The following is a 27,476-nucleotide window of genomic DNA, read 5'->3' as shown; positions in this document are numbered from 1 at the left end:
TACGAATCTCAGAAAAAACATTGTTAACACTTATTAGAAGCCTCAAGTAGTAGGAATCTATTACTAGATGTATAGATAGTTAAAATGAAAGCATTTTGATTATCAATGTGGTACGAATAACAGAGTTGGGCAGCTTCGAATGATTTTCTAATTAAAATACGCACAAAGTGCTGAACACCTGTACTGGATACACAGATCAATTCACGAATGACCTGGAGTGTTGTATTCTGTAATCGAGTTCACGTAACCATGTATTTAATTATATTACGAAATTTTAACTACTTTGGTAATTTATAAACAACCGACTCGTTAACTACCGAACATAGATAGTAAGGTAAGTATATTTTAAAATAACCATAATCTATATACGCCTTTTTTAATAGGTATAGTAGCAAACATTGTTGTTATACTGGTACGATATTACTTCTTTAAAACTCCGTTTATTTATAATTTTTACACGCACGAAACATAATGGACTCTATTCTACACTAAAACAAGCGGCAATAGCAAACGTGTCATATTCATCGATAGATTGCAAGCATAGAATATTATTGTATACATCCAAACGTAAACTGTTTACAATTAACACATCGATGTATTTAATGGAGAATATAAATAAGTATGAAAGTATTCTTCATATATTCAATTAGGTATAAAACATAGAATGCAATCATATTTGGCAGCCACTGTTAAAATGAAAATGAATGAAACTTTTTAAAATGATTTGAAATGAAAATAAATACAATGATGTATAAAATTTCATACACAACTACTAAGTATCCAAATATCAAGTCTGTCTCATTTCTGAATTTTGTCTTTACCTACTTAAAATCAGTCACAACATTCCGCTAGATTCAATCTAAGTATTTGAATATAACTAAGATTATTGCTGGTGTATTCGTAATTCGAATCCCTTTGGAGTGCTTTCTGTCACTGATGAGTAATATTCCTTCCTCATTATCATTAATCTCTCAAACAAACGTCTTCTGCAAGGTGTATTAAATCTATCCACCCATAGAAGCATTGTTTTCGCAATCAAGACACCTGGATGACTCTTGACAGAGAAATCACTATCGGTGGTCGAACGATTAGAGAATCTCCCAGTAGCCGGTTCCGAGTTATCACCAAGGATGAAACAGTGAGGTGTCGAGGTTGAAGTTTCTCGCCGGTTTCACGACCGCCTGATTCCTCTAAGCACCGGCTACCGCGATTGTTGTCTTTTAAAGGAGGCGTGTCTAACCGTTCGCAGTGTCTGATCGTCGCAGGTGGGTCAAACGATTGAAGGAAGAAGAACTAGTCGAACGAGTTCCAAAGTGGCTGCGGTCGCCAGCGTGATGTAATCGTTCATTGTGGTCTCTACGTTTCGATTCGACGTGTCGATATTTCCGACCTATCCTCTAGCTAGCATCACGTCGAAAAACTTAGCTTTCAGTCTTTATCCTTGAATTCAGCGTACATAGTTTTGCAATAATTGGAAGATTACTCTTATTTTTGAGGTGTTTCTCTACACTGAAGATTAAGGGGAGTCATAGTTATTGAGGAATCTATCTGAAGTTTAAGATTTAAGTCATTTACATACGTGTTTTAAAGTATTCTAAAGACTAGAATTCCTGCACTTTATTTAACTGTTGGTAACTGATATTTAATGGAAAAAGAATCACTATTTTCATAGAAATTTATATTTAGGTGGCATCTGGCAATCGAATTAGGGCATCATCTAAACATTGTACTTTTTTTAATTGCAAGAGTATTATGAATGGTCGACTGTCCTTGGTTAACCAAGTTGTAATTGTAATAAATTAATAATCAGTATTTGTCTTTAGAGTTTTTACCTCTTATTGGTCTTTACTTTATGTATGAGGATTTCTGTGTGAAAAGACACAAATACTTAAAAATTCATATAGACAAATACCAGGACATCCTAAATAACCTTGTATTGCCAATTTCTTCGAAGGTCGCAATGTATCTTATCATTCAATTACGAGAAATTAATATCTACAGTCCTCAATTCTATAAAAAAGAATGTTTCATTAATTTGAAAATTTTTATCGATCCTCATTCGATAGCCAGTGGCTGTACTTCAATTATACAGTCTATAGATATTATACTAACAATTAAAACGATACGAAATTCTATGAAATATATTAATTAATTTTTCTCCAACATTTGATTATTAAAAAGAGAAGTAATGGTATACCTCTTTATGAAAGAAAGAATTTTTCAAGTTCCTATCTCCTCATTAACACAAGTTACAATACACCAACAGAAATAGTTACGCTAGATCAGGATCATCGTAATTTTCATGAAATTTAACTTACACGTTCGTCAACAATGTAATAGCCTGCTCTTCTTAACTGGAAGACGACTGTCTAGAACGCGGGAAAAAGAAGCTTACAAACGATTCGGCGGCAGCAAGAAATAAGCAGAAGCTGAATCGGTTAGAATAGGATCTCGTTTCATTCATTCGCGTGGGAACTCGCAAGCGGATTCAACGCGGATCGCCATTTATGCGACGAACCGTCGGAGGATGTTGATCAGGTTGACACGTTTTCTCGTGATTCCACAGTTTCGTTGTGAAGTCGACCAACGAATTTTCCCTTCGACGGCTTTCCCGCGAGGGTAATTATGTTCCATTTAACACCCTCGCGACGCCTCGGAACGCCGACATTCCTCTAAAAAACATTAAACGAGCCTGATTGTCGGCTAATGCATCGTGAGAACGCGTATCTGAATGGCGAACGCGCAGGAATCCTGCAAATTTTTCCGGGAAAAGTTAATGGCAAGCTAATGACCGACAGAAGCCTGAATGCAGAGAAGTGAGTCACGTAATTACAGTACACCAAATTCCAAATAAATCGCACGTTGCTTGAGAACGATTTTCTAAAAGGAACCGCGCGGTATCAGGAAAGATAATACGACAGAAGAACAGTTGATCTATGTTAATCATTCTGAAATATAAATCCTACGTGAGGAAAGACGCAATGAAAATTACAAGCTAAGAAGTGACAGACGCACCATATTTGTAACGCTTAATTTTAAGGTATAATTTCCTTGCAGAAATTGAAACAGTAAAAAACTTAATGCATAAATAATTATGATTTCGAGTTCCGTATTACGAAAGGAAACATTTCCCGAAGAATTCTAAACGAAATCCTAAAGAAGAAGAAATTCTTAGAAAACTAAAGAAAATATAATTTTGAGAGAAATAAATGTCAAAAAATTAGAATAGTTACTTCGAGAATTCTGAATGTTTCAATTTTTATACGTTTTGTACTCAGAAACTCTCGTAAAGTCACTTTAGATTTCCTTATTGTAAAAAGAAAGCCAAATCGGTTCCAAGTTCGTCGCCGAAAGTGCCAACAATGTACGAGTCTAGTGAATAATCAGATAATTGCATTAATTTCCGTGCTCCGAGAGTCAGCGGTGTCGGCACGAAACACCTCGACGTTTCGACCGGACGTAACAACTTGGCTGTTCGTAGCCACGATTCGAGGAAACATCAAGATCGTTAACGTTGCGAACTGCCCGTGACAATTAGACTTTTATGAGTTTCACGAATCTCTTACCTGTTGTGGAACTTATATCTGTAGTCGTCCGCGGCAACGATGTCCAACAGGAGCATGTACTTGGCCTTCGCATCCAGCCCGGAAACTCGGAACTTCATCTGAGGGAACATCTGCCTAGACCCCCCATCAACAGATACATTTCGATTAGATAGTAGTAACGCTATTAATTAATACTAATAATAATTACTAACTGCATAATCGAATTTAAAGTGTTAAGATATCTAGGGAAATAAAATAAAATAACGTTTCAGTCATATTTTTAAAAAATTCGAGTTTATGCAGTATATAAAGTATATAAAGTACATTTTGTATTTTTAACAAGGAGGGTTAGACTAATGGAAGTGTTCTTTTAAAAATAATAAAATACAACTTCGTAATACAGATTGGAGTTAAAAGTTTCGGTCATCAGATTTTCGAAGATAATAATATATGACTTATGCTGTTTTGCTTTATAGACACAGATATATTTAAAATAAATCTAGAATTATTATAGATATAACGTTTAAAAATAAAATATTCATTAATAATAATCTATATTTCATATTAAATTATATTCCATGAATAACAAATAAACAAGAAATAAGGGAGCAACCGCTCCCGATATAATACATAATTTATAAATTTTGTGATACGATTTAAGAAACATGATCAATTTACCAATAAATATCGATTTCACTTTTAATATAAATAATACTGTTTGCTTAACCCTCAGCATACCAAGGTGGAGTTATTCAGAAATCAGAATACTCTCTCATCAACACGACTGAATTCAAGTTTCCAAATATTTTATTTAAGCATTTCCACAAACTTTTTATCTATTTGATTTCATTTTCTGGATTTCAATTCTTGAACATCTGTATTTGAATTTCAAGTGACCCTACCTTGGAACAATAAGGGTTGAGATGAATACAAGATATTTTGCAATGATCCTAGTCTTAGAAAAGTACAAAGGTTCAGAAATATATTGCTTGATTGTTTCTAATGCTTAATACCCACTTATAATGTGTATATCATATTTTCAACACTAGTTGTCGTTCAAGTCCCTTAACTATAATTTAATCACCACGCGCATCATAGACAACCCCTTCCTACATACTTGTACTATACACTTGGAATATAATATTAGATCTGCTGGAAAGTTCTGTCCAATTTTTGTATTTTGTCTCTACTTAAGATCGGAAAATCAAATTGCAGAAATCTCACAAATATGGCTTCCAGCGAACCTAATAAATTGAATAAGTATAACTCAGTCATAATTATCAGAAAGATGTTAATTTATTTCGTGCGTGAGATGCCAATGGACGTTTCCAAAGCGCAGAGATATTCTAGGTAACCAGGTCTCAGCCTAGACAGATTCGAAGCGTTGAAGAAAAGAAGTTGAAGTTGAAGAGCGTCACTGATCGATCGAAGGAATAAATCACGCAACTAACCGTTCACTGGTGCTGCTTTAGAGACACTCCGTGGAATCCTGAAAGGTTGGAATAGAAATGTGCACGAGTCAATCGGCGATGCTGTCAGACGACGAAGGCGCGTTCCCCGGAATAAAAAGCAGATCCTGCCGGAGCGGGCGAGAGGCCATCAGCACGCGGCAACCTGGTGAGCAGTTAGGGAGGAACTTGGTGCACGTCGGAGAATTATAATCCCCGGGGCACGAAGAAAAGGCGCCTTCTGGCCTGGACCGAGAGCAGCTCAGAATCCCCGGCTACGAGGATGCTTGCGCGCTGGCATTTCGTGGTCCCAACGTGTTTTGACTTTTTCCTCGGAGGACTTTGTAAGACACTGGCAGCGACAGGAATGCCGCGGCTTCGTGAAAATACCTCGGCTACCTCGGTGACGTGGAATTGGAACAGTTTTTGAAACGAAGATTTGGTCGTTCTTGCGTCGTATTCATTACTGCAGACGTTTTGTTAAACAACGCCGAAGCGGGGAAGTGTAAATTAAGCGAATCTGCTTGAAGCAAACGACGCGGAAGATATGGTTCGAGAGACAAATACTTTCCTGACTGGACTCTATTCGTCAGTTCCTCGATGCAAACACTAAGGTTCACTTTAGCAGGGTTTTCATTTAAAAAATCAATTCAGAGCGCAAAGCTTCGCTCTTACTTGAAAAAATTATGTCATCTTGTAACCCACTTCGAAATACTTTTCTGCAATTCGTGAAATGTATTTTCTTGAGAAAAACTAGATAAAAAAACAGAAACCTTGACATGAATTTTTTCTAGGAATTGGAATTCGTCGAAAAACCGTTCGATTTACTATAGAAAAGAATTAGCTTTGAATGGGGCAATGAACTTTCATTCGTGTGCTTGGTTTACGTAACGAGCTTTAACGAGACGAGAACTTCAACATTCACGCCGAAATCCCTTTGAAAAGAGCGACGCAACGAGCCGTCGAAGAACGAAGGAAGAAAGTCTCCTCTGAATAAGATTAGCTGAGTCTTGCGAGAACTTCGTTATTTTCTTTCGCGCAATTACGAATCCCGCGTGGTTGCACCGCTCCTGCGGCCTTTGAATAAAAATGAACGAAGGAAGTCCCTCGTAGCGGAAGGAGCACCGGTAAACTTTCTGCGACGAGCCGTTCCGCGACTCCACGATGCCAAAAATTGGCCAATTATTCGCGAGGATTGCGTTGTACAGCGGATTTCGAATGGTTCCGCTATTCATTCCGCGAGTAGTCATATCCGGTTTTAAGTTTAGGTTCCTGTTTGAACTACGGTGCTCATCTATTGGATTCACATCCTTGGATTAAAATCATTGGATTAAAAATTTTGTGGTTACGTAGTATAGCTCAAACTGTTCGATGGCGAAGAATATATGACAGCAAATTTGGGAAAAAGTAGTTTATAAAAATTGCATGTTTGAATTACACGTCTAGAAGTGAAGAAATATGACACTTGCATCACTTATTTGTCTTCAATAGGAGTTCTCTTTTCTCTATTTCATTGCTAAGGATACAGAATTCTACTATTACAATAACTATTTAAAACTCTACTCTTTGAAATATGTAATTGCTGTTCTATTTTTCTTCTTTTCGTAATCGTGCTCCCCGTACAACAACTGTATCTGAAGTTCCTAACTGCATGATTGAAAATTCTGCAACAATGTTGCCAACGTTCCAATTTACACGGGCCCTAACGAAGAGCCAGTTCGTTCTTGTACTCTCAAAAGTTGCGGCTCGAATCAAGACTAACGCGAAAAGATCGCAAAAAGAGGAGAACGTGCGGTACGTTCGAGAAACGTTTCGCCATTATGGAAGCTGCGATTGCCTTAAGAGAATTGCCGGTGCGCGCCCCTCGAATTATTGTACTTTTGTATGCTAACGGCACGTGTATCCTTAAACGTCGTCGTTATAACGGTCGGACCAATTACGGTAATTAGCCGCCATAAACGAGTAGTGTCTGAGAAAGCACCTCGAGGTTGCCCCTCGAACGAACAATACGTTGTAGCCGCGCCGAGTTGCCGATAAATATAAGTCAGGATGTCTCCGTGGACATCCGCCGCCATGGATATCCAGCTAACCCAGACCAAGTTGGATCCATTGTTCCTACTTTACCGGGGTGACTGCGCACTGGATCGGCTTGATAATTAATTAGAGACCTTAACTATGTTTACTTCTACTCACTTTGTTGTTTTTGTAGGCAATATCACCGTCAAGGTTTAACTAAAGAATCTAGTATAGTAATACCTGGAAGTTACGTTCTATTTAGTTGGAGGATAATATCGACAAAAATCGAGATAGAATATATATTACTGTATATGATTCCAGCATTTTAGTATACTAGGAGGTGGACTTTTATTGAATGCCTGAAGTTTAGGAGATAATTGTATCTCCAAACGTCGTTGAACCTCGAAACAGATTGTGATCACGTATCGAATGCAGACGTCTAACCAATTTTGAGACAACAGTGTCCTCTTCCGTTTCGTGTGGCTATATGTGAGAATAGAATTACAGTTAAGTAATTCTTGATTGGATACTATAGGGGGTATTTGATAAAACTGAAAAAACTATTGATTTTGTATTTAAATATGTATCTAGGGGTACAGCAACAGATCACGTTGCACTGCTTTTTTTTTAGCGAAAATCCGATAAAGAATGAAACAATAAAAAGCTCGCATTGTGGGTTCCAGTGAAACTAGTTTTACAAATTTTAATAGCATTGAAAATCGTGAATTGGTTGGTGTGCTATAAAAAACTGTTATAGACAATTATTCAAATCAAACATAGTATGTATTCTTTTCTTAAAAAATATATAAAAATGTAGGTATAAACTGTATGTTAAATCATGATATAAGCAAAATAAGAGGAAGTTCATAAAGAAAATGCGAATGTTAAAAGAATATCAAAAGATTACATGTTTTTTATTCTCACTTAAAATCGCGGATAAATTTCCGCTGGACTTATACCCCTAAAAGTGAGAGGGATGAAAAATTGGTCGAACATGCACCAGGGCTGAGTTTAAAGGCTGCCCAGGGATGTCTAGTAGCATCTGCCTACTGTCCCGAATTTTGTGATGAAGGGAGTATCGATCCTTATTCACGTTGAGCATGCTGAAGGATACTAAGCCGGATTATCCGAGCTATGTGAGCCAAAACATCCCACGAGAGGATGCTACCATGCTGACAAGCGATTTAAATCGAAAGATCAGGTCTGAGAGACGTGAAAATTTGAAATTTAGCTCTCTGACGTTAATCCGTGGCAGATGAGCTAGATGTACTGACAATTCTGTTTCATTTGTAACAAATTTCTGAATTATAGAAATCAAGGTAGCAGATCCTACAACCATTCACTCGTCTGGCAAAAATGGATCGAAAAATTAATGTATCGTCTTGAAAACAAATGCACTTGTATGCTTTCGTAACGAAAATCTCTGTCACCGATAAACCGACTTTCTTGAGTTCCCAGCAGCTGTAATGTAGCACCAATTTCCCGTCACATAATTCTTCAAGAGCTTGTACCGGGCGGCAATAAGCAAATTATCTTACCGAACGACGTCGTACGAAGCTGCTGAAAGCTGTAAATCGTCTGATAAAGCTCTTTGACCGGCCGAAACTGTAACTTTTAAAAGCGGCCCGATAAGAGTCGGGCAGGGATGCAAGGTTTCGGGGCACCATGCGGCAGACAAACGGATGCTTCGAACATTAACGAGCGGCTAACCGGAGACCGTTTATGTCGATGAGAAAGGGCGTAACCCCATGACATTCCTTTCTCTCTTAATGGGCCCTCATATAGATTATGGGAAAAAGTAATTTTGATCTCGAGTCGCGTTTTTCGGCAATAGGACACGTGTTTAGTTACAGGATTTTAGAAGACGAGTATATCCTTTCTCAATTGAGAAGAAGCTTACGTGGACATTCAAGATTGAACTGAATTAAATAAAGTAGACCTTAAAGCACGTGTTTCTGGTAGATCAGCTTTCTTTTTGGTAGTAGATTTAAGAGATTTGATTTTGGAAATATGTACTCTAAATTCTATTAGAGAAAAGAGAGCAGAGAGCGCTAATATTTGTTACATATAAGGGATAGAGTTCAAGTATGTTGTTAATCTAGAAAAAAGCTATGAACTTTAAAAGGTATATTTACCGACTAAGTAAAGCAGAAACTCGATTAACCAGAGTTGGATTATACACAATTTTTGTTATGCAGCGTTGTGTAATGTGTTTACTGAGAATAATAATAATGGAAGGACAGTAGAACATCGATTGAAACTTAAGCAATAATCTAATAGCAATCTGTGGAGAGTAATAAAACTAGATATCAAAAAGGTAATTCGGGTTTAAATTTCATGGTATCCAGAGTAATCGAAGTTCTATTATATCTTGCTTTGTGAATCTTTTGTTCCTTAAATCTTCAATACAATTCTATCTGAAGCAATGCGACACCTTTCATTGTTAGCCAAGAACCCTCCATGCTTAAGTAACTTCTGACACTTATTGACGTTTGCTGCAATACTTTATATCAGTTTCACCTATGAAATTTCATCTGACAGAATTCGTAATTAAAAAATCAAACCCCAACAATGAACCTATACTTTTACTAGAATTACTTTGAGTTAGACAGTACTCTCAAGTACTGAATCAAGATTCTAGATAATAGGGGTCTATCATTTTCACAAAATCGAGTAGTGTCCATATGGAGTACTTGTTAGATCACTGATAAAACACGCATCAGAATAAAGAATTCGTTCATATTTTTATAAACTACTACAAATCCTAGGTTTCTACATAAGGGTCTAATTCAATAACATCTTTTCTAAAAGTCTAATTCTTTAAAAGTCATTCTCATGTTTATCTATGCATATAAAACGTACAGTGCTGTCTCGAAATGTAATCAGCACTCAGTACTGGATATGTGATCATAATCAATCTAATAATTCTATCGCGTTTGGAAACACAACTGCGTGTCAAACTTTTACCTTCATAGGTAATCATTTTTATTAACTACTTTAATGTTAACCAAGCATTTACCACTATGTCCTAATATCGATAGATCAGTACCTTGACTCTAAGAGGGTTAAATAAAAGTCTACGATCTAATGCATACAATACAATAAAATGCTACATATCAGATATTAAAATTACATATAAGTTCTATTCCGCCTTCAATGACTTACACATCTCTTATTTTGCAACTAATTAAGAAATAATTTCGAGGCATTACTGTCTGCACACTTTGCCTGTTCTCGTTCGTTTCCATTCTCCTTCACTCACTTTTCATTTTCTATCTCATATTATCGACGGATTCAGGAACCAATCTACAGCAAGCGCGAGCGGTCGCAAGTCCCCATATGCGGTCAGGATAGGCACGAACCTACATCGTGACGTAGAAAACGATACTGTGTCGGGGAAACACTGTACTTCTAGGACACCCAGTATAGCAAGTCGTTCGCGGGTTTCCGCAGTGTGTGGCAGGTGGAAGCGAGCTCTCGCTTCCAGGAAACCTCAGGAGCCTGCGGTGATGTGCGAGAACGACGAAGAGGAGGACGAAGGGTCAGGATATAAGCGCACAGTGAGCAGCCACGTCCCTAAATTCTTCTCTTCCTTTCCCTTTGTCTCCGTGCGTCTCCCCTTCGTCCAGCCGTGTTCCGTCTCTCTCCACGAACTGACCCAACTGCTCCTGTCCTCCTCCTTTTTTTATTTGATAGTCTTCGGCCGCCTCCCGTTCAGACTCCCCACTTCCCACCCAGGACCCCCATATTTGTTTCTCGGACGGCGCTAATTTTCGGCGTTACGGCTCTATCGACCGAGGCCGATCAGACGGCCGCCTCGGGCTGACTCTGTCGGTATTTCGTGGTTGGCCCGCGGGCTTTCAGCTTGTTAACGAGACTCGAAGAAACGACTCGGAACAAGGCGGATCAATGGCATAAGGCAACAACGTCTTCTGATCTTGGCACACGTGTAAATCGACGTGAACTGCGTGGCTTGCGTGCCTAGAAGTGGCATCTGTCTAGGCAGAGATCGTTGATGCAGATTATGGCGTCAGTTGTTGCTGGATATATAGACACTGGCGCAAACTTAAGCAGATGATTAGGACAGGTAAGGGTTAAATTTCACTTTATAATTTGCAGCTTTGCTCGGTTTGCTTGATTTGTTGTCGCGTGCCAATAACGATGAAACCCAAAAGAATATATTGCAACACGGTTATTACTTCGGGTATATTAACATTAGTGTTAGTAATTCGTTTATATCTTTTAAATGTCAGAAATGTGTTGGTAACTGGTTCAATATATGGAGCCCAGGGCTAAACTGTACGAATCTTTTGGAGGAGGGATTTTAAGATAAGAAAAATTCTAATTGAGAGAAATTTTATTAAAAAAAAAGAGGAACTCGTATTGTAAACTATTGTATTTCCAGTTATCTGTTTTAATATTTAAGGGTAGGGTAAAAAATGGTATTTTATATGCTTGACGCATTAAATTTTGCATTTTTTAAAAATACAGGATCGGAACCAGATAATGTTTAGCCAATACATATTGATATTAAGTCACTGAAGTATTAAGTTCATCGTTAGAGCCAGATACGTAGTATCAAATCCAATTTACGTAAAGACAGTTCCACCAAACTTTTGAATTCTAGGACTATCGACCCTGGGGAAGATACCCAATCGTTTAAACTTTATTATTTAACTGTTATGTATTGATCTCCGACATCATGGCCCAGACGTAACACAGTACCTTATTTTTCGTTTCTAAAACAAAAAACTCGTACACTAGGTGCAATTTAAGGAAGGGATATTTGAAAAAGGAAAGTTGTAAAGTACATGTAGCAACGACAGGATAAGGAAAGAAAGTTCAACGAGTATAACGAAATTAAAGAAGATTCTATGACACCCAGATATCCTAACTGATTCGAAAACTCTTACTGCTCCGACTAATGAAGAAGACAGAAGAAAAATCCAGGTTTTTAACATAATTCATAGTTAGCGAAATCACACTGATTGATTAATGAAACAATGATCTCGTCAAGTTCTGAACTCTCAATATGTTTGAAAGACAGGAACGCAAGTTCCTCTTACGCTAAGCAGCAATTTACAATGAGTCAGACGTGTTTTTTAATCTCGCCATAAAACGCAGCAGGCCTTTCGATTTTATTGAGGCGAGAGCCGCAGAAACGCGCGCAGGGGCAGTGGCAAATCATTGGCTGGCGGAGCTTAGTAATAAAGTAAATTAAGTGAAAAGCTACCGGGTCGCTGAACGCTTTCGTCGCTAGCAATGATTTCCCGTAAATAACAATTGACCAATGGATTTATCAGCGACAAGGTTGTAAACCGCGATTTTAGATTCGCGGGATCCAATTGCAGAAACAATTCCTAAACTTGCTTTCTCAGAATGAAACAGAATCCTACGCCGATAACCGTAAAGGATCGCGCGACAAATTTCACTGCAGATTGCGCAGAATGATCGACTGATTCAGAGACCGTCATAAATTCGCAGCAGGTTTCATCGAATCGGCGGGTGTATCTTGACCCGTGACTCCGCGCAACAACGAGTGTGCACCTGTAGGCGAACGGCCTTTGCTTTTCTCCCCTATTTGTCGTTATTATTCATCTGCGACCGTAAGAAGGTCCTCTGCGAATGGATAACTCTTCCCTCGTTGTCCCCGTCTTATTTACGATCGCAACTCTTGCTGGTTGATTTAAATGCCTCGACTAAACAAGAATCGTGTAACACTTCGTGTAATCGACTGCTGTCTCGAACTGTGGCTCTTCAAGGCGTTTCGTACGATTATCATAAATTTCTCACGAAAAAATAAACCGAAATCGTGGGAAGAATTTTGATTCATACGGGCTTTCGTTTTCGAGGAAAGTGATTATGAAGTTGGTTGGGAACACACACTGCTGGCGGCAATGAGCGTCAGTGGTTCTCAACTGAGCACAGACGTCCTAAGAAACTGATACATATCCACGTCTTCTTTGAATGGCTGATAGTGCAAACAAAGCATCTGATATGCATTTGGACGTGATTTGTAACAGTGGTTCTCAACCAGGACTATTCGAAGCTTGAAAGCTTACCTTTCTTTAGAATGTTATCTCTTCAAATCCTCGATTAAATCACGTAAATGGCGTTAAGTCGTCATTAATGAACGTGTTCTTAATATGCACACATTGAAAAGTCATGCTCAAACGACTGTGAGCCATTTCAATTACATCTGGTTGTTATACTCCTGGCTTAACGCAATAGAAAAGCGCGAGCCGGGATCGTGAGGGCAAATAATGCGGCGCGCAACTCGTTTCCACGCGGAGCACCCGTTGTGAGAGAAAAACGCATTGTCGCGGGGTGGAACTCGCGCACTAACATCCCCAGAACCTCTTGTGAAGTGCTAACGTGCACGCCAACACCGTGGAAAACAAAAACTGACGAAATCCGCGCATCGTGGAATTTGCAAGGTAAGGGTTCTCAAACTACTTTTCGTCTTTACACTATTACTGCAAAATTTTTACACTATGTTGAACTTTTATGGTTTAAACACATTTTGCAATTCTGAAGGAAAATCGATGTTAACTTTTCGGGGGACTAAGATTGACCAATTCGCGCAAAATAATGAGCTACCCTTATCAATGAGGATTTTAATTTAATTTAAAAAAATATTGCACAATTAGTAAACAGTAATACATAATATTTCCTAGTTTCTTCTCCAATATACGTATCTTTTTTACTCAGTAACGTCTCAATACATACAGTGAAGAATTACTTAACAGATCTTGCCCACACCGAGTACAAAATATTATAAATGATATGAATGTATTAATTATGTAACTAAATTTTGTTTTAACATTATCTAAACGCATATTCCCAACCTTTGTCAGATGACAATCTTGCGCTCGAATTCGGTCCAAATAATTAATGTGACCGATCACAGTGATCATCAACGAACTTACACAATATTCAAAGAAATACTCCATTAACTTTACCTACAAAGGATTGGTAGGAAATTTGAATCGCATTGAACTTCAAAAATCAAAATTCAAGCTATCCGTTAATATCATTTTTTCTCTACAGCAAGCGAAAGAAGAATTCTCAAGTAATCTTCATAACATATTTCATCTTGGCCGTCTGACCAGAAGTCGCTTCTTCCACGAAGCCGCTTAGAAACAAGAAGCTATCCGTTCCGGGGGCGGAGATGAAGTGAAAACTAAAATAAGATCGTCCTAGTGACGATCTATCGACGTCTCCACCCCCGGAGCCGAGAGCTTGGTACCTGCGGGCATAAAACGTAAATTGCGTTGACGAGCTGCGTGGAGACACGACTTAGAGACACTCTCCGCTGGACCCTCTCTGTCTCTTTGGATCCAGTTAAAAAACTTCCACGCCGCGGGGGTTCTCGAGCGCGGCCCCGGGGATAAAAGAAGCCTTCGAAAGCCCGACCAGCGACTATCGGTTTCCCTATCGGGGCTGGTCATCTCCCTTTGGCCGCCTCCACGGGCCTCTGCGAACGAAAGGCGTATATAAACTCGCCTTAACTGCTTTACGACGATCGTTTGTACCGATTTGTTCGACAAGACTTTCGTGAGTTCGTGAAGAAGCCGGGAGGAGCTCCCCCTACTATTCCCCTTTACCGCAATTCCCTTCCCTTTCACGAAGCGAATGTCGTCCTTTTGTCTCATGAAGCCCTTTCGCAGGTCTTGATTTCATTCTCGTAATTTTTGTCGACAGATACCTATTTTTTGAATGCTAATAAGGAGATTCGGTGCTGTTAAATCGGCGGGAACCTTGCGTCGTTCATAATTTCTAAAACTTTTATTGCGAAACTATATAGCCTCCGTCTGTTAAGTTAGGATCACGTGAAAAAGTCTTGCTTTTGTGTTTGCAACACTGAGTTATAAATGATAATTGACTATCAGTCTAAATTATACCTAATTACGTAAACGATCATGTGTGTATTGGAATTGAATTATTGCTATCTGTCTTTGAAGCAATTAACTCTTGCTGTTTATTAATTGCTTCTAGGATCAGTACCAGGTGCTATAAATGTCATTCTGAAGTAAATGGAAATAGGTGGAGATATTACACTGGAACCTTGATTACATTCTCTCAAGGTTTCGACTATTCGGTGTATACACGATAATATAGTAAATCTGGTCTAATTAAATTTAAAAAAATCGTGGATCAAAAGGCTATCATCTTCGAATTGAAGACATCATCTTCGATTTTGGTCTTAAGCCGATTAATCTATTGTAAAAGTTATATAGAATTTTAATTAAAATACAGTTTCTTCTGTTGACAGTTAAATGCTTTATTGATCTATTAGAACTTACGTTACACAGAAACTTAATTAATCAAAAATTAACATATGGAAACAACAGAACACACTAAATGAAAAAAAGGCTTCTAACATCTAATGTTATCAGAAGTAGCAACCCATCTCAGCATCAACTGACAAAAACTGTATAACGAGAATCGCTGATAATTCTATGAAAGCGAATATTTCCTTAACTTGAAAATTTCAAATGGCCCCAATTTCATAATCAGTGAGTATATGTATAATATGAAACAACACATTATCGATTTAAAATTTGAATTATTAATCAACTGTGTCCAGAATTATTTCTCAGGTGTATCCTACCTTCACCAACAAGATCAGTAAATTAGTATTCCCAAAATCCTACAACTGCTGGACACAATTCGTGTCCAGGTAGACGGAATACTAATTCACCGACTCCCGCCACTCAAATTAACATTTCGTTAGCGTAAAAGGAACGCAGTGAAATAAATTTCCCTCGACACGTAGCCTCCTGAAAAATGATTCACGGTCTCCGCTCCGTACGCGTCACCACTACAAAGAATCGTGCGGCGTATCCACTTGAGCGGTTGAAAGGGGATCTCCGAGGTCCACCTTTCACGCCCGAGGACAATAATTACTCGCGTCTCATTTATACGAGGCTACGCCAGGCGAGTTGAAAAAATCCCTCTACAAAATAACACTCGAAGGATCTCACTGTCTATGAGAATGACTGAACCCTGACAATGATCGACGAAGTCCAATCCCTGAAGCTGTAGCTGCTTAGTCTTAAATGGTTCTCATAAACGGTTCATTCAAGAACTGGAAATATTTCAATCTTTCCACTGGGTCACGAAACAGTGAAACGACCCTTGCAAAATTATTTTTTAAGTAACACGGTGAAGTAAAATCTGCCTTAGGGCTGCCTCTCGGAATTCGTCAGACAGCTCATGCTCGAGGACCACCAGAAAATACACGAAAGGCCACCAAAAGTTGGCGCCGCACGAAACGCGTAACCGTTCAATTTTCGCAGATTTCTTAACTGGAAGCCGTGGTTTCCTGTGCGGCCAAGGTTAGTAGGCGAAACTCCCGCGGCCAGTCCCGGTATAATTTCGGCCGTTTATGACTCGCCAAGAACAAATAATAATTTAGTGGGCGTCTACTGGCTTCATCCCCCTGAAGCAGAGAGAGATGGGTGCCCGACTCCGTGGGCTCCCTCGCTGGACGGGCAGTGTTGTATAAATAACGAGTGGCGCCAGCCGAACTTCCACTGTTACATTATCTCTTATGGTTTACACACGCCACGGCCACTATTATGCCCATCCTGGCCCGATCCACGCACACGCGAGCGGACGTTGGTGTGAAAAGGTGAAGCTCTCTAGCGTCCTGATCTCGACCTTATATGATTTCTTATTAGTCCTTGGGGCTGTTCGAGGTGTGAGAAACCTGAAAATCGCTCATCACTATACCGGGTGTACTTTCCACTAGAAAATGTTACTCCTTCATTATGGGAAAGCCTCTGACATTGTAATAATCGAATGATACTTGCAATTGAATCGGTGAATTGAAGAACATTATAAGTTCAAAGTTAGGAATATTCAAATCATTTTAAAACTATATTTGGACTCCAGAGCTAACATATATTAAGTCTACTTACTTTCTGCGTAACTTAATACACTTTGGTTCTGGGGTCCAGATATGTAAAAAGCACAGAACTACATGTTAGAATCAAATATCTCAAAATAGGGTTTCTGGGCTTCTACTATTCTTCAACTCACTGATTCAATTAAAGACATTTTTGATTAGGAAATTCTGGATAGTGATCTCTTCCAATTTTGCAATTTTCCGTGTCTTTTTTTATTTTCGTATGTATAGATATCTCACAATGGAAGCTTTCACCTGAAATTGCTCTGTTCTAAGCGCTCACATCTCAAGTATAAGTAGGTTAGTTGCGGAGACAGATTTCAAGTTTATTGATCCTCGTTTCTCGGTAGTAGTCACATATCGAAGGTGTGAAAAATACGAAGGCCTCTTCTGAATTATAATGACGCGATCAATATGTACCGGGTGTTCGGAGAGGAACAAGTGAAACGCTAATTCAGAGACTTCAGCCTCAGTAATTTCGCTACCGATATTCCGTTCTCAGAATTAGTCGGTTCTGAGAGGATTGAAGAATCCCCCCAAATTTGTCAAAATATCTATCAAAATAATTTTCTCTAAATAACACGACGACTCCTAAACGCAACATCTAAAGGTACGGTCGACACCATTATTTTCAACTGAAAAGAGAAAGAAAAACATATGGTCGTTCTTCAAAAAGTCGCCTGGACCCCAGCCTAAACCACTCGAAGCCTCCTGAACCGAAACGAGTCAATTAATTCATCGGTCATCTGCGTGTATCGATTTAAAATCATTCGCTACGAACGGAGTAGCGTAATCCCACGATTAGTATCATAATACGTGCCCCGTTGAATCGGTGTTTGCCCAACCCGACATTATATTTCAGCCTTCCGTGTTATTAAGATCTACGATAAAACGACCCAGACACGAAAGCACGAACAATCATTCCGAGGTAGACGGACGAGAGGAGGATAGGCGCGAGCAAAGACGACTTGGAGAGCACGCTTCCTCTGACAATCATCCACGGCCGGCTACCGTACAATTATGTCGTCGCGTAAAAGTTCTCGCACGTCACGCTCACTTCGCGAAGCCGATGAAATGTGCAAGTTGTTGCCAGTTCCACTACCAACGCTTTTTTCTCTGTCCCCGTGAGATTCAATTACAAAGCGCGACAACGACACGACGATTGCTTCGACAAGTACAATTCGACAACAATATATCAACCTAATAGACAGGTCGTTAATTTTCTGTCCACTTCCTGCTGTTTGAATTCTAATTTCGACAGGTATACACTATTTTTATAGACAATCATTGTCTACATGTACGAATGGGTGATATTGCTATAATCAAAAGAAAAATATCGTTAAATGATTGAATAATGTATCTATTTGATTATTGTGGGGAGCCTGCGTTCCTACCGTGAGCACAAGACCTGGTAATTATACGTTTCAGTAAGTGAGAGTCAGTGAAGCAATTTTCATATAATTATAGTGTATGATTTTACTATAGAGAGGAAGTTGCAACTTTGTCTTATTTCCGATTTGTTGGAAACAATAAAGAGGTAGACGCGTGTTCCTCGAGCTAGATTCAGGTCAGGACTGGATTTAATCTAAATAGAAGGAACATGATAATGGGAGAGGATTTAAAAAAATTTCAGATAAGCCAAGTATGGCGAGATGACTGCAGACGCGACTCGACCACGGAGAGAAGAAGGAAGGAAGGCAGGAAAGAGGTCGCCGCGGTGGTTGCCGGCCAATTTCTGAATGCAAATAACGCCGGTGTCGAAAGGGAGCTCACGAATGAAAAGGGAGAGGCAGTATGCAAATAGAAAGCTGTTACGACCGCCTTCTTCGCCCTCTTTCGACCTACACCCCTCGGATACGACTCGCCTACCCCTTTCCTTTTCACCGAGTGTACACGCGAGACGTGTGAATTCCATGTGAAATGCAACCAGATAGATGGAAACCGTGGGGCGAGAAAGAACGAGCCGAAGGGGCGAGAGCTAGAAGAAGAGAGTGGAAAGGGGGACGGATTCTAGACGCGCGAATTCATTTCACTCGCCTCCGCCCGCGACATTCTTCCTCTTGTGGCCTATTCTTCTAGACGAGTCTCGTCTTCACGACACCCTTTTCCCTTTCACCCTGGAAACGTCGTCTTTTCGCCCTCGCGAATTAATTGATATCGTCGGTTTTCCGGCTTTCTTCTCGAGCCGTGATTCTTGCCAGGCTTCCTTAGTTTTTCCACCTCTGCCGCGTTTAGAAGCTTACCGACTGACCTCGTACAATTTTTCGAGCTTTAATTTTTTTTTTTTTTTGCTAGTAGTGTTGTTCAGAAACAGAATGTTGCAAAACAGGTGGTCAGAAATTGTAACACTTTTGTGTTTCAATAATTGAAGAGTTTATAGCAATAAGGAGGTTGTCCCTTTGATTATCTTTGCAAGCTCACGCTACCTCACGCTGATAGTGTAACATTCTCATAGACTTGTGTCTGTAGGGGTGCATACTCAAAATGGTCAACTTAGGTTTTGGTGTAAATTATAAATCGTGGTGTGCAAGGTGTCCCCGAACTGATGACATAAACGGAGAGTTGATAATTTTACGTAAAAAAATAAGTAAAAAATATAAAATAAAACTTTTGTATTTCATCCTTAGGTATGCTCAAAATAAGTATGAAGTATATAGTCAATTGATTGAAACTGAAGGTTTGGGAATTATTGCAACATAAAATCATCTATAAGTCAGGTAAATGTTTATACAAACTTTCTCTATTACTTCAGTGCTGCAAATTCACTTCTGAAGTCAGAATCACACGTTATGAAACGTCTGATGTAATCTATCAAATATTTATTCGATTGTGTACAGAGTAACGCAAGATCTTCCATGATTGTTAATATTCGACAAAAAGAAAGGTTGCCCGATGGGAAAAAAGCATTTCGATCGGAAGATCATATTACCTCGCGCAGTCCACGTGTATAACAGGCCAAGTACCGAACTGGATCTGATCAATTACCCATTGCATGCGGGCAATTAATCTCGCGCTTTATCTAGAGGACTTTAATAGGTACCCCGCCATTCGCCAGCTGCCACTGCAGCCTGCACGGGATGTGGCCAGCATACTTTTAACCAGTCATGTATTAATTCGAAGGGCAACCAGGGATCATTCACGTGGCCAAGTTGAACTAATTTACGCGCTTGAGCTTGTCATTAATTGGTTTACGATCAAATTATTACTGCATTACTCGTACGAAACAGGCAAATTTAAGCATAGACACTAGTCATAATTGCAGTGCACTAAACAGGTTACTGTATCGTAGCTTATAAGTTCTGATTGCTCCAGGTTGTTTTGTAAGTAGCAATTGAGAGAAAAGAAATTCCACCATTTCGGTTCGCGCAAAAGCTACACTAGTTTTATGAGTTCTGTGGGTCCTCAGTGATATGAGGAGATTTTTACATAGAATACTGAGGGTTACTCTTCAATGACCTTGACCTTTTTTGACCAAACTTCGTGAATTTCTACTATAGTATCTAAGTATCTTTTTATCACATAAAATAGACCAAATTTTACTCATATTTTGCAAATAACTGCAAATCACTATTAAAAATAAAATCTTACATAAACGCTGTTGATAAGATAAGCACAAAATTGGAATACACAAGATGGAATGCGATAAAATTGGACTTCTTGAACCAATCTAATGTTCATTGATATATCGACAAACTTTTATGCAAACATCGTCAAGAGAAATAGAAAACTGGAATAAGCTGGAGTATGACAAGGTTGGACCTTCCCAACCAATCTAATACTCACTAATGCATCAGGCACTATTGTCGAGTTAAATAGAAAATTAGAGTCGATTGAAATATGACAGGGTTTGACTTTTCCAACCAATCAAATGCACCCTGATAGATCGCGAAACATTCAACAAGTTCCAGCATTAGGCGCGGTTACAAATCACAAGTAATAAATCCCAAAGACAACTGTCTGTCAGCGAGTCTGGAATTGCACAAGTCTGGCAACAACCGTGTTACATATTCGCAGATATGCTGATAGGCGAAAGCAGCTCGAGACAAAGCGAGAAAAAAATGAGAGGCGGTCTTGTCTCGGTAAACGGTCGTTATCTATTCACACCGCTCGGACACCAATATGAATGGTAAGCGGAATACGCGCGCGCGCGGACACATGTACCCTGCGCGCATCCTTACACGGTTTTTCAATCTGCACGATTCCTTTTTCGTACTGAACAACTTGCAATTGAGGGGCTCATAACGAAAACGATCCTTATCAACTTTTGCCCCTTTTTAGAACAGCAAGAGAACATTGATAAGCATGTTTAGTTCCTGATTGTAAAAAAGTTTGTTTAACAATGTATGTATTACAATACAAATAGTATATTTTCAATGTCTACGAGTTTTACACTGACACTAATCCCGCTTCTGACCTTTATAACGTGTTCTTATAATAATAATAAAAAAAAACGCAAAGTTTGACAAGGCTTGTTCTTCTTATGCGTCCTTGAATTGCACCTGCTTTGTATCATATTGTAATCCATCGGATCCAATATAAATAATTTAAAAAATACCATCATGTTCATGAGACTGTTCTACAATTTTTTATGACTGATTTTCATATCTTCATTCTCACGATTGGATTTTACTTGAATAAAAAAGGGGAGGTACTTTATTGCCTAAGAAAGTCCAATAAATACAACTGGACCAGAAAGAGGTAAAACGGCGATTGTTAAGCACCAATTTCCGTTCAATATTCAAGAAGAATTCGACACGATATCGAATCTCATCAATCGACTTTCTCCCCCTTTCAGCTTGATCACTACTAGGTGAATCGGTCGGAATACATGCCCGTGGTTACACGGCCAGTCGATCGGCGGATTGTAACCGTCGATCGAGATGCATCAGCTCGAATTCGACATGTGCTGTTACAGATTATTATGTGCAACGCGTACTCATGGATACAGTAAGCACGTATTTCGCAGTGTGCTTCGGTGGTATCGATTTATGCACTCTTCAACGTTTCGTATTATAAAGGCGAGACACTACGTGTTAAGTTTGACTACTCAAGTGAGAAAATGTGCGAGATAATAGACCTATTAGATATAAATTGCTTGCGATAGAAGCTGATAGTTGGACACTGTAAATACTTAAAACAGAAAATATTAGTACTTTCAAGTGGAAAAGTTATTAGTTTTAGAAATATTAACAAACATTCTAGTTATGGCATAAAGCTACTTCTCATTTTTTTTTAAATTACAAAATATAAGGAAAATTAAACATTTCTTTTATAAGTGTTATCACTAGAACAAATGACAATTTAACGTGATATAAAAAATGTAGAAAAACTGATAATTGAAAGGAACTAACCCCTATGCAGTATTAAATTAATTATTACATACGAGTATAAGCGAATAAATTGCTATCACAGAAAATAGTATGTACCTAAACATACTTTCATACCTTACATGTCACTACACATTGAAAATCAATGATATTTATATGTATCGAATTCTTATTAAACGAACACTGAAAATTAAAATTTAAGTTTCAGGTCAAATTGATCTGTGCATTAAAGTTAAAAAATATTGGATCCATTGAAATAAATTCAGAAAGGAGTCGAAAGTAAAATCGACGAAATGTTCGACAAAGAAAGTCCATAAATTCTCTCTTAACGAGTCAAATGGTCAGATTTTACTGACCCAAGTCCGCGAAATCGAATGAAAACGTTGCTTTCTCTTCCCAACGATTCCCTTTTCCTGAACCGACAATTTACTATCCACAGACGAATTGCATTCCAAGGATGACGTTTCCGCGTACGATTTTCCGTGATACAATCTTATTTACATTATTTCTGCGTCCATCAGGTGTCGCGCGGGTCATGCATGACCTTAACCGTCGATCATCCATTATTTTAGATACATGTCTGAAGACGAGCTGAATGCAATGCATTGTCTGAGCAGTAATTTATGAAGAGTTGCCTCTTGATGTATTACTATGACTAAATTCAATTCTAAATTTAAGTGAACTTATACCGTGTATCTAACATAAATGCAATAACTACAGTGTGACGTGATATGACAGTGGTAATATTACTCACATATCGCAATAATGGCATAACTAAAAAAGGACTGATTTTGAGTTCTTATGCACTCCAATTTTTTCATTATTATTATAACTCAAAAAAAAACTGATTCTGGGTTATTAGTACTAACGATCGAATCGTGCATGAAACAAAGATATTACCTCATATATCGCAAAATGATTATTTACTTATACCATTATCGCAGCAAATGAGGGACATGACAACAGATTCTGAATCTTTCTCTCTTTAAATTGCCACCCCATAGTACCATTTCATTTTCTTGAGATTCGAAATGAGAATTAGCCATAAAAAACTGAATACACATAAAAAAGAAGCAAAGTTTTACCAAGCTTGTATCTACGGCATTTAGTATCGCTACTGTCGCAAAATTGCAATAAAGACTGTTAGCTTAACCCCCTCTCCTCAAGTTTTGACGCGTTTCGTGCTACTTCCTCCACTTTGGCGGCCGTGAGAATTTCGTCGAATGCCTAATTGCAAGATAAAAGGTGGACGTTCCGCGCATTCTTATCCTCACTCCGCGACATAACGTACAACTTACATGCTCGTAAGCCCGCATTACGCATACCAGATAATGGGGCGCTAATTATTTCTAGCCGCAGTCGCCGACAAATTTATTGCATCGGCAGAAACGTTCCTACCACTCGCACGTCCGCGCCATGCATCATTAGTACCGCGATTCTGCGTACATAGCGCGCTGATGAACGGTGAATTCCGTTTAAAATGAGTTGAAAAAGGAATCCGTGAAATTGTTTTCTTTAGAGAAACTGATATCTGAGAGTTGAAATACTTATAGCAGTTCATTGGAAGTAGGTCGTTATCTGACTCCTTGATTGCCATTTTTCATCACCCTGACTTCTTCGATGTAAGCTTACGACTCACTCTCAAGTTTATAACAAGGGATATGTTTGGGAAATCACTTACTATGTTCAGTGGTCCATTTAGGTTTTATCAATGACGTGGAGCAATAGGTGCAGGCAAATGGAACATTTTTGCTGAAACAATTTTAAGCTAAAGCAACGAATGTATACCAAGGAAGTACTATACTTGTAAAGAACGTATTTGTTCTCGATTTTATGCCGAAAATATAGAACAAAAATATTCTATTTTTTGAATATCTATGAAACGTCTTGAAGAACATTTATTTAGAGACCAAAAGGGGATAAAAATTACCATTCTCGAGATGCTTGAACACTGATCACCATTCATGAAGAACACTACATTTTCAATTGTTTGTACATTATTCTACACGTTTACTAAATCATCGTACAATCTTAGCGAGCACTTGGAATGATGCTAACTTTCGATAACTATCTTTTGCACCACCCTGTATTTTTGAAGCTACAGTAATCTAATGTTCTGAAATCACCTTGTGCACTTAACAATCCGACATCTGATTCTTCAACACCTGGAGACGACGTTCGCATAATCCGTTCATACGAAACTTTCCACGTTCACAGTCCGCTCGGCTTGACTTCAGCACCTCAAGGAGTGTGCTCGCGTGCGGAGCGACGCATTGCGATGCGTTATCTGGTAATCGCGTGTACAGTCTTTCGTAGCCTTGAAACATGTTGCAAAGTGCCGTCCAAGATAAGGACATTCGTGTTTGAATAAAATGAAAAAGTACTACGAACATCAGCGTGAGGGCCGAACCAGCAAACCAGTGAACATGGTAGAACGAGGTGACCCAAAGTGGGAAGAGGCAGAAAACTCGAGGAGTGGAGATCAAAAAAGGAAAAGGGGATCTAGAGAGAGCTCGCAATGGGAGCTGGTGTATGAAACACCCTACTGTTACGGCATTGCCCATGAACTTGCACCTTTACGATTCTGTTTCGTTTTTTCTTTTAACTTTTGATACAGTCTCATTAGAAACTTTTTGATAAGGCCTAGAAAGAAATATCCTAATTTTGTAAAAATCTATTAACGTATTAACAATTTTTGTTCAATGTTTACAACTAATAGAATACCAGTTCAGTGAACTTCTTTGCCTGATTTCTACTGTAATCAACATTTTCTTTTGCTGATCTAAGCTTTACTCGAACGATACAAGTCTGGAATACTTGTATCCACTACTGGAATTTCGTCACGGAATAACTCATGATTTTTCTTCAGAATACTTCCACGGTATGAGATTCTAATAAACTGCGGCAATAATAGATGTTAATTGAAGTGATATAGTTAGACAATTAGGAATTTAATTATTCTGAAAGATCGAATAGATCCGTGACGACGCTCAGCGCGGGAAATTTGAGTTGTAATTGCGAATAATAACGTATCAAGCATCGTAATTGGCAAGGGTAATGAAAAAACAGTCGATGTGCCCCAGCACGAATTTGCACAAGAATCGTGGCGAAATTGGATTTGCTGTAACGTGCAATGGATAGAAGAACAAACGTTGAGTCCGAGATTCGTTGTAACGAAGAAGTTAATTGGCACGGCTACCGTGCATAGGATGTAAGGTTTCAATAAACACTAAATAATTTAATACGCGTATCCAGTAGCTGGTGTTGCAATCCAGTTTTCTAGGAAAAATGTCTATGTTTACAACCTGTAACGTAACGCGTACAAATCATACCATTTGTACCGTGACGTGGAGAGGGTCAGGGAGAAGGGGAAAAATAAACCAGGCAGAATTAATATCGACCGGCATATCGAATGATATTTTCGCGAAACATGGATAGCTGAAGCCAATTAACAGCTTGATTCATGTATCACTTGCTGAATATTTTACTTCATTTTAGTAATGCTTGCCTTGCGATGGTATGCAACTTAGAATAACATTTTGAGTGAAAAGTGAACACGTGGGAATATTGTAACTATCAGGTACTGATTTCGTCATTTTTTCGAAGCCATGAGTCATATGAAAGAGGGAAAAAAAGTCAGAAAAACGGTAAGAACATTAAGTAATAGATATTTTGTGCCTCAAATATAAGACTACCATTACGATATTGAAAAAAATAATGAACATATTATCAACAATTGTACCAAAAAATATGGCAATTGAAAAGATTTATAAAATGGCAGCAATATTAATGAGTGGAAGCTAATGATGATTCAGAAGCACTGTTTATATTCAAACAATAATATTAATAGGTAATAATGGTAATATTAATGAATAGAAGCTGCAGGGGGACTCGAAAACAGTAGTTCTACTGAAATACAAAGGTAGAAATAAATAAATATATTACAGTCACTATACATATTTACATAAAATTTATGTAAAATACTTTCACGGGCTCCATTAACCATTTCATGTTTTCTTTTTATCAAACAAGTTGTGCATAATCCTATTTCAATGTTTAATTTTTGGGTCACAGAATATTTCACATTTTTCTTTTAATCACTATGGATATAGATGCTTCTCAATTATACATTTTGCAAGATTTTTGGAGACAAATTCAGAGATGCCATGTCATAGGAAATAAATATTTAAGAAGATTCTATTATATGAAATACAAATTCCTGAGAAAGTTATTTTGTACATTTAGAAATTCAATACTATGTTGTCCTGAATTTGACCAAATGATTTCAACATACATTGTTAAACTTTGTCAGCTAGAAATACAATTGTACACAAGTGCTACAATTACAAAATAAGCCTATTATGTGAACCCCAAATTAAAAAATCTGAAGCCATCAATCTTGTATGTCGAAAAAACCTTTTTCCGCTTTTTATGATAATGATCTATTAATTAATCTATCAAGTGATTGACTGTCTTCTCAAGTCCAACACAATTCCAGTGCATTATATTTCTATAGATATCACAGAGATATTAAAAACTATACAAAATCCTTTTAACCACACAACTCAAAACAAGGTTACAAACAATGACCATCAGTTACATATAAACACACAATACCTTCTTGCTATAGGTCTATACTTTAGGGCCAATTTATGTACTGATAGTTCAACAGAGTCTTCATAAAGATGTGACTGATAATGTGTAACAAGTAAAAGTCATTTAGTCTAGAGCCTAGATAATTTCAAGATGTAGGGAACATATCAACGAGCTCATAATAAAATAATACTACATTCTCATAAACATCCACAATTTCCATCACAATTTGAAGACAGTTTCACAACTGTCCCCAATCATACCTCGTTCAACCCACCCTCGCAAGTTCACATGGATCAACCGGACGAACTATGTACTAAAAACCTAAACAAAATTTTCAAACACTTACTCAGATGTTCGTTCCATCCCGATTCACGTGACAGCTGACATCTCGATACCTCCAACTTCTCACCACGTGGGAATCGGCGCGGAGGGTCGCGTAGGTAGCACAAAAACCCGGTGAAAAACGAAAGGATGCTTTGCTGGCGCGGCAGGGTTGGGGGTTTCGTTGAGCCGGGGGAGGGGGTTGCTTTGAAAGGCTCCCGCCCCGTCATCTCGACGCAAGGAAACGTCGATACATGGCTGCGTATGATACTGACACTTCCCACCACGATTGTAGAGCGCATTTTCAGGC

General features: G+C 38.5%; 1 protein-coding gene across 3 annotated transcripts in view; it reads right to left on the bottom strand.

The window, feature by feature from the left end:
- Bi (T-box transcription factor bifid) overlaps positions 1–27,476 on the bottom strand; it is a 107,301-nt gene that overhangs the window by 58,597 nt on the left and 21,228 nt on the right. For all 3 annotated transcript variants that reach the window (XM_076375206.1, XM_076375207.1, XM_076375208.1), the window contains exon 3: positions 3,567–3,680. In XM_076375206.1, coding sequence (XP_076231321.1) covers positions 3,567–3,680 — 114 coding nt within the window. The remainder of the gene's footprint in view (positions 1–3,566; positions 3,681–27,476) is intronic.

This window comes from Calliopsis andreniformis, chromosome 3 (genome assembly GCF_051401765.1).
Source record: "Calliopsis andreniformis isolate RMS-2024a chromosome 3, iyCalAndr_principal, whole genome shotgun sequence".
NCBI classification, from domain to species: Eukaryota; Metazoa; Arthropoda; class Insecta; order Hymenoptera; family Andrenidae; genus Calliopsis; species Calliopsis andreniformis.
The sequence above is the reverse complement of the archived record's forward strand: the minus strand, read 5'-3'. Positions and strand labels throughout refer to the sequence as shown.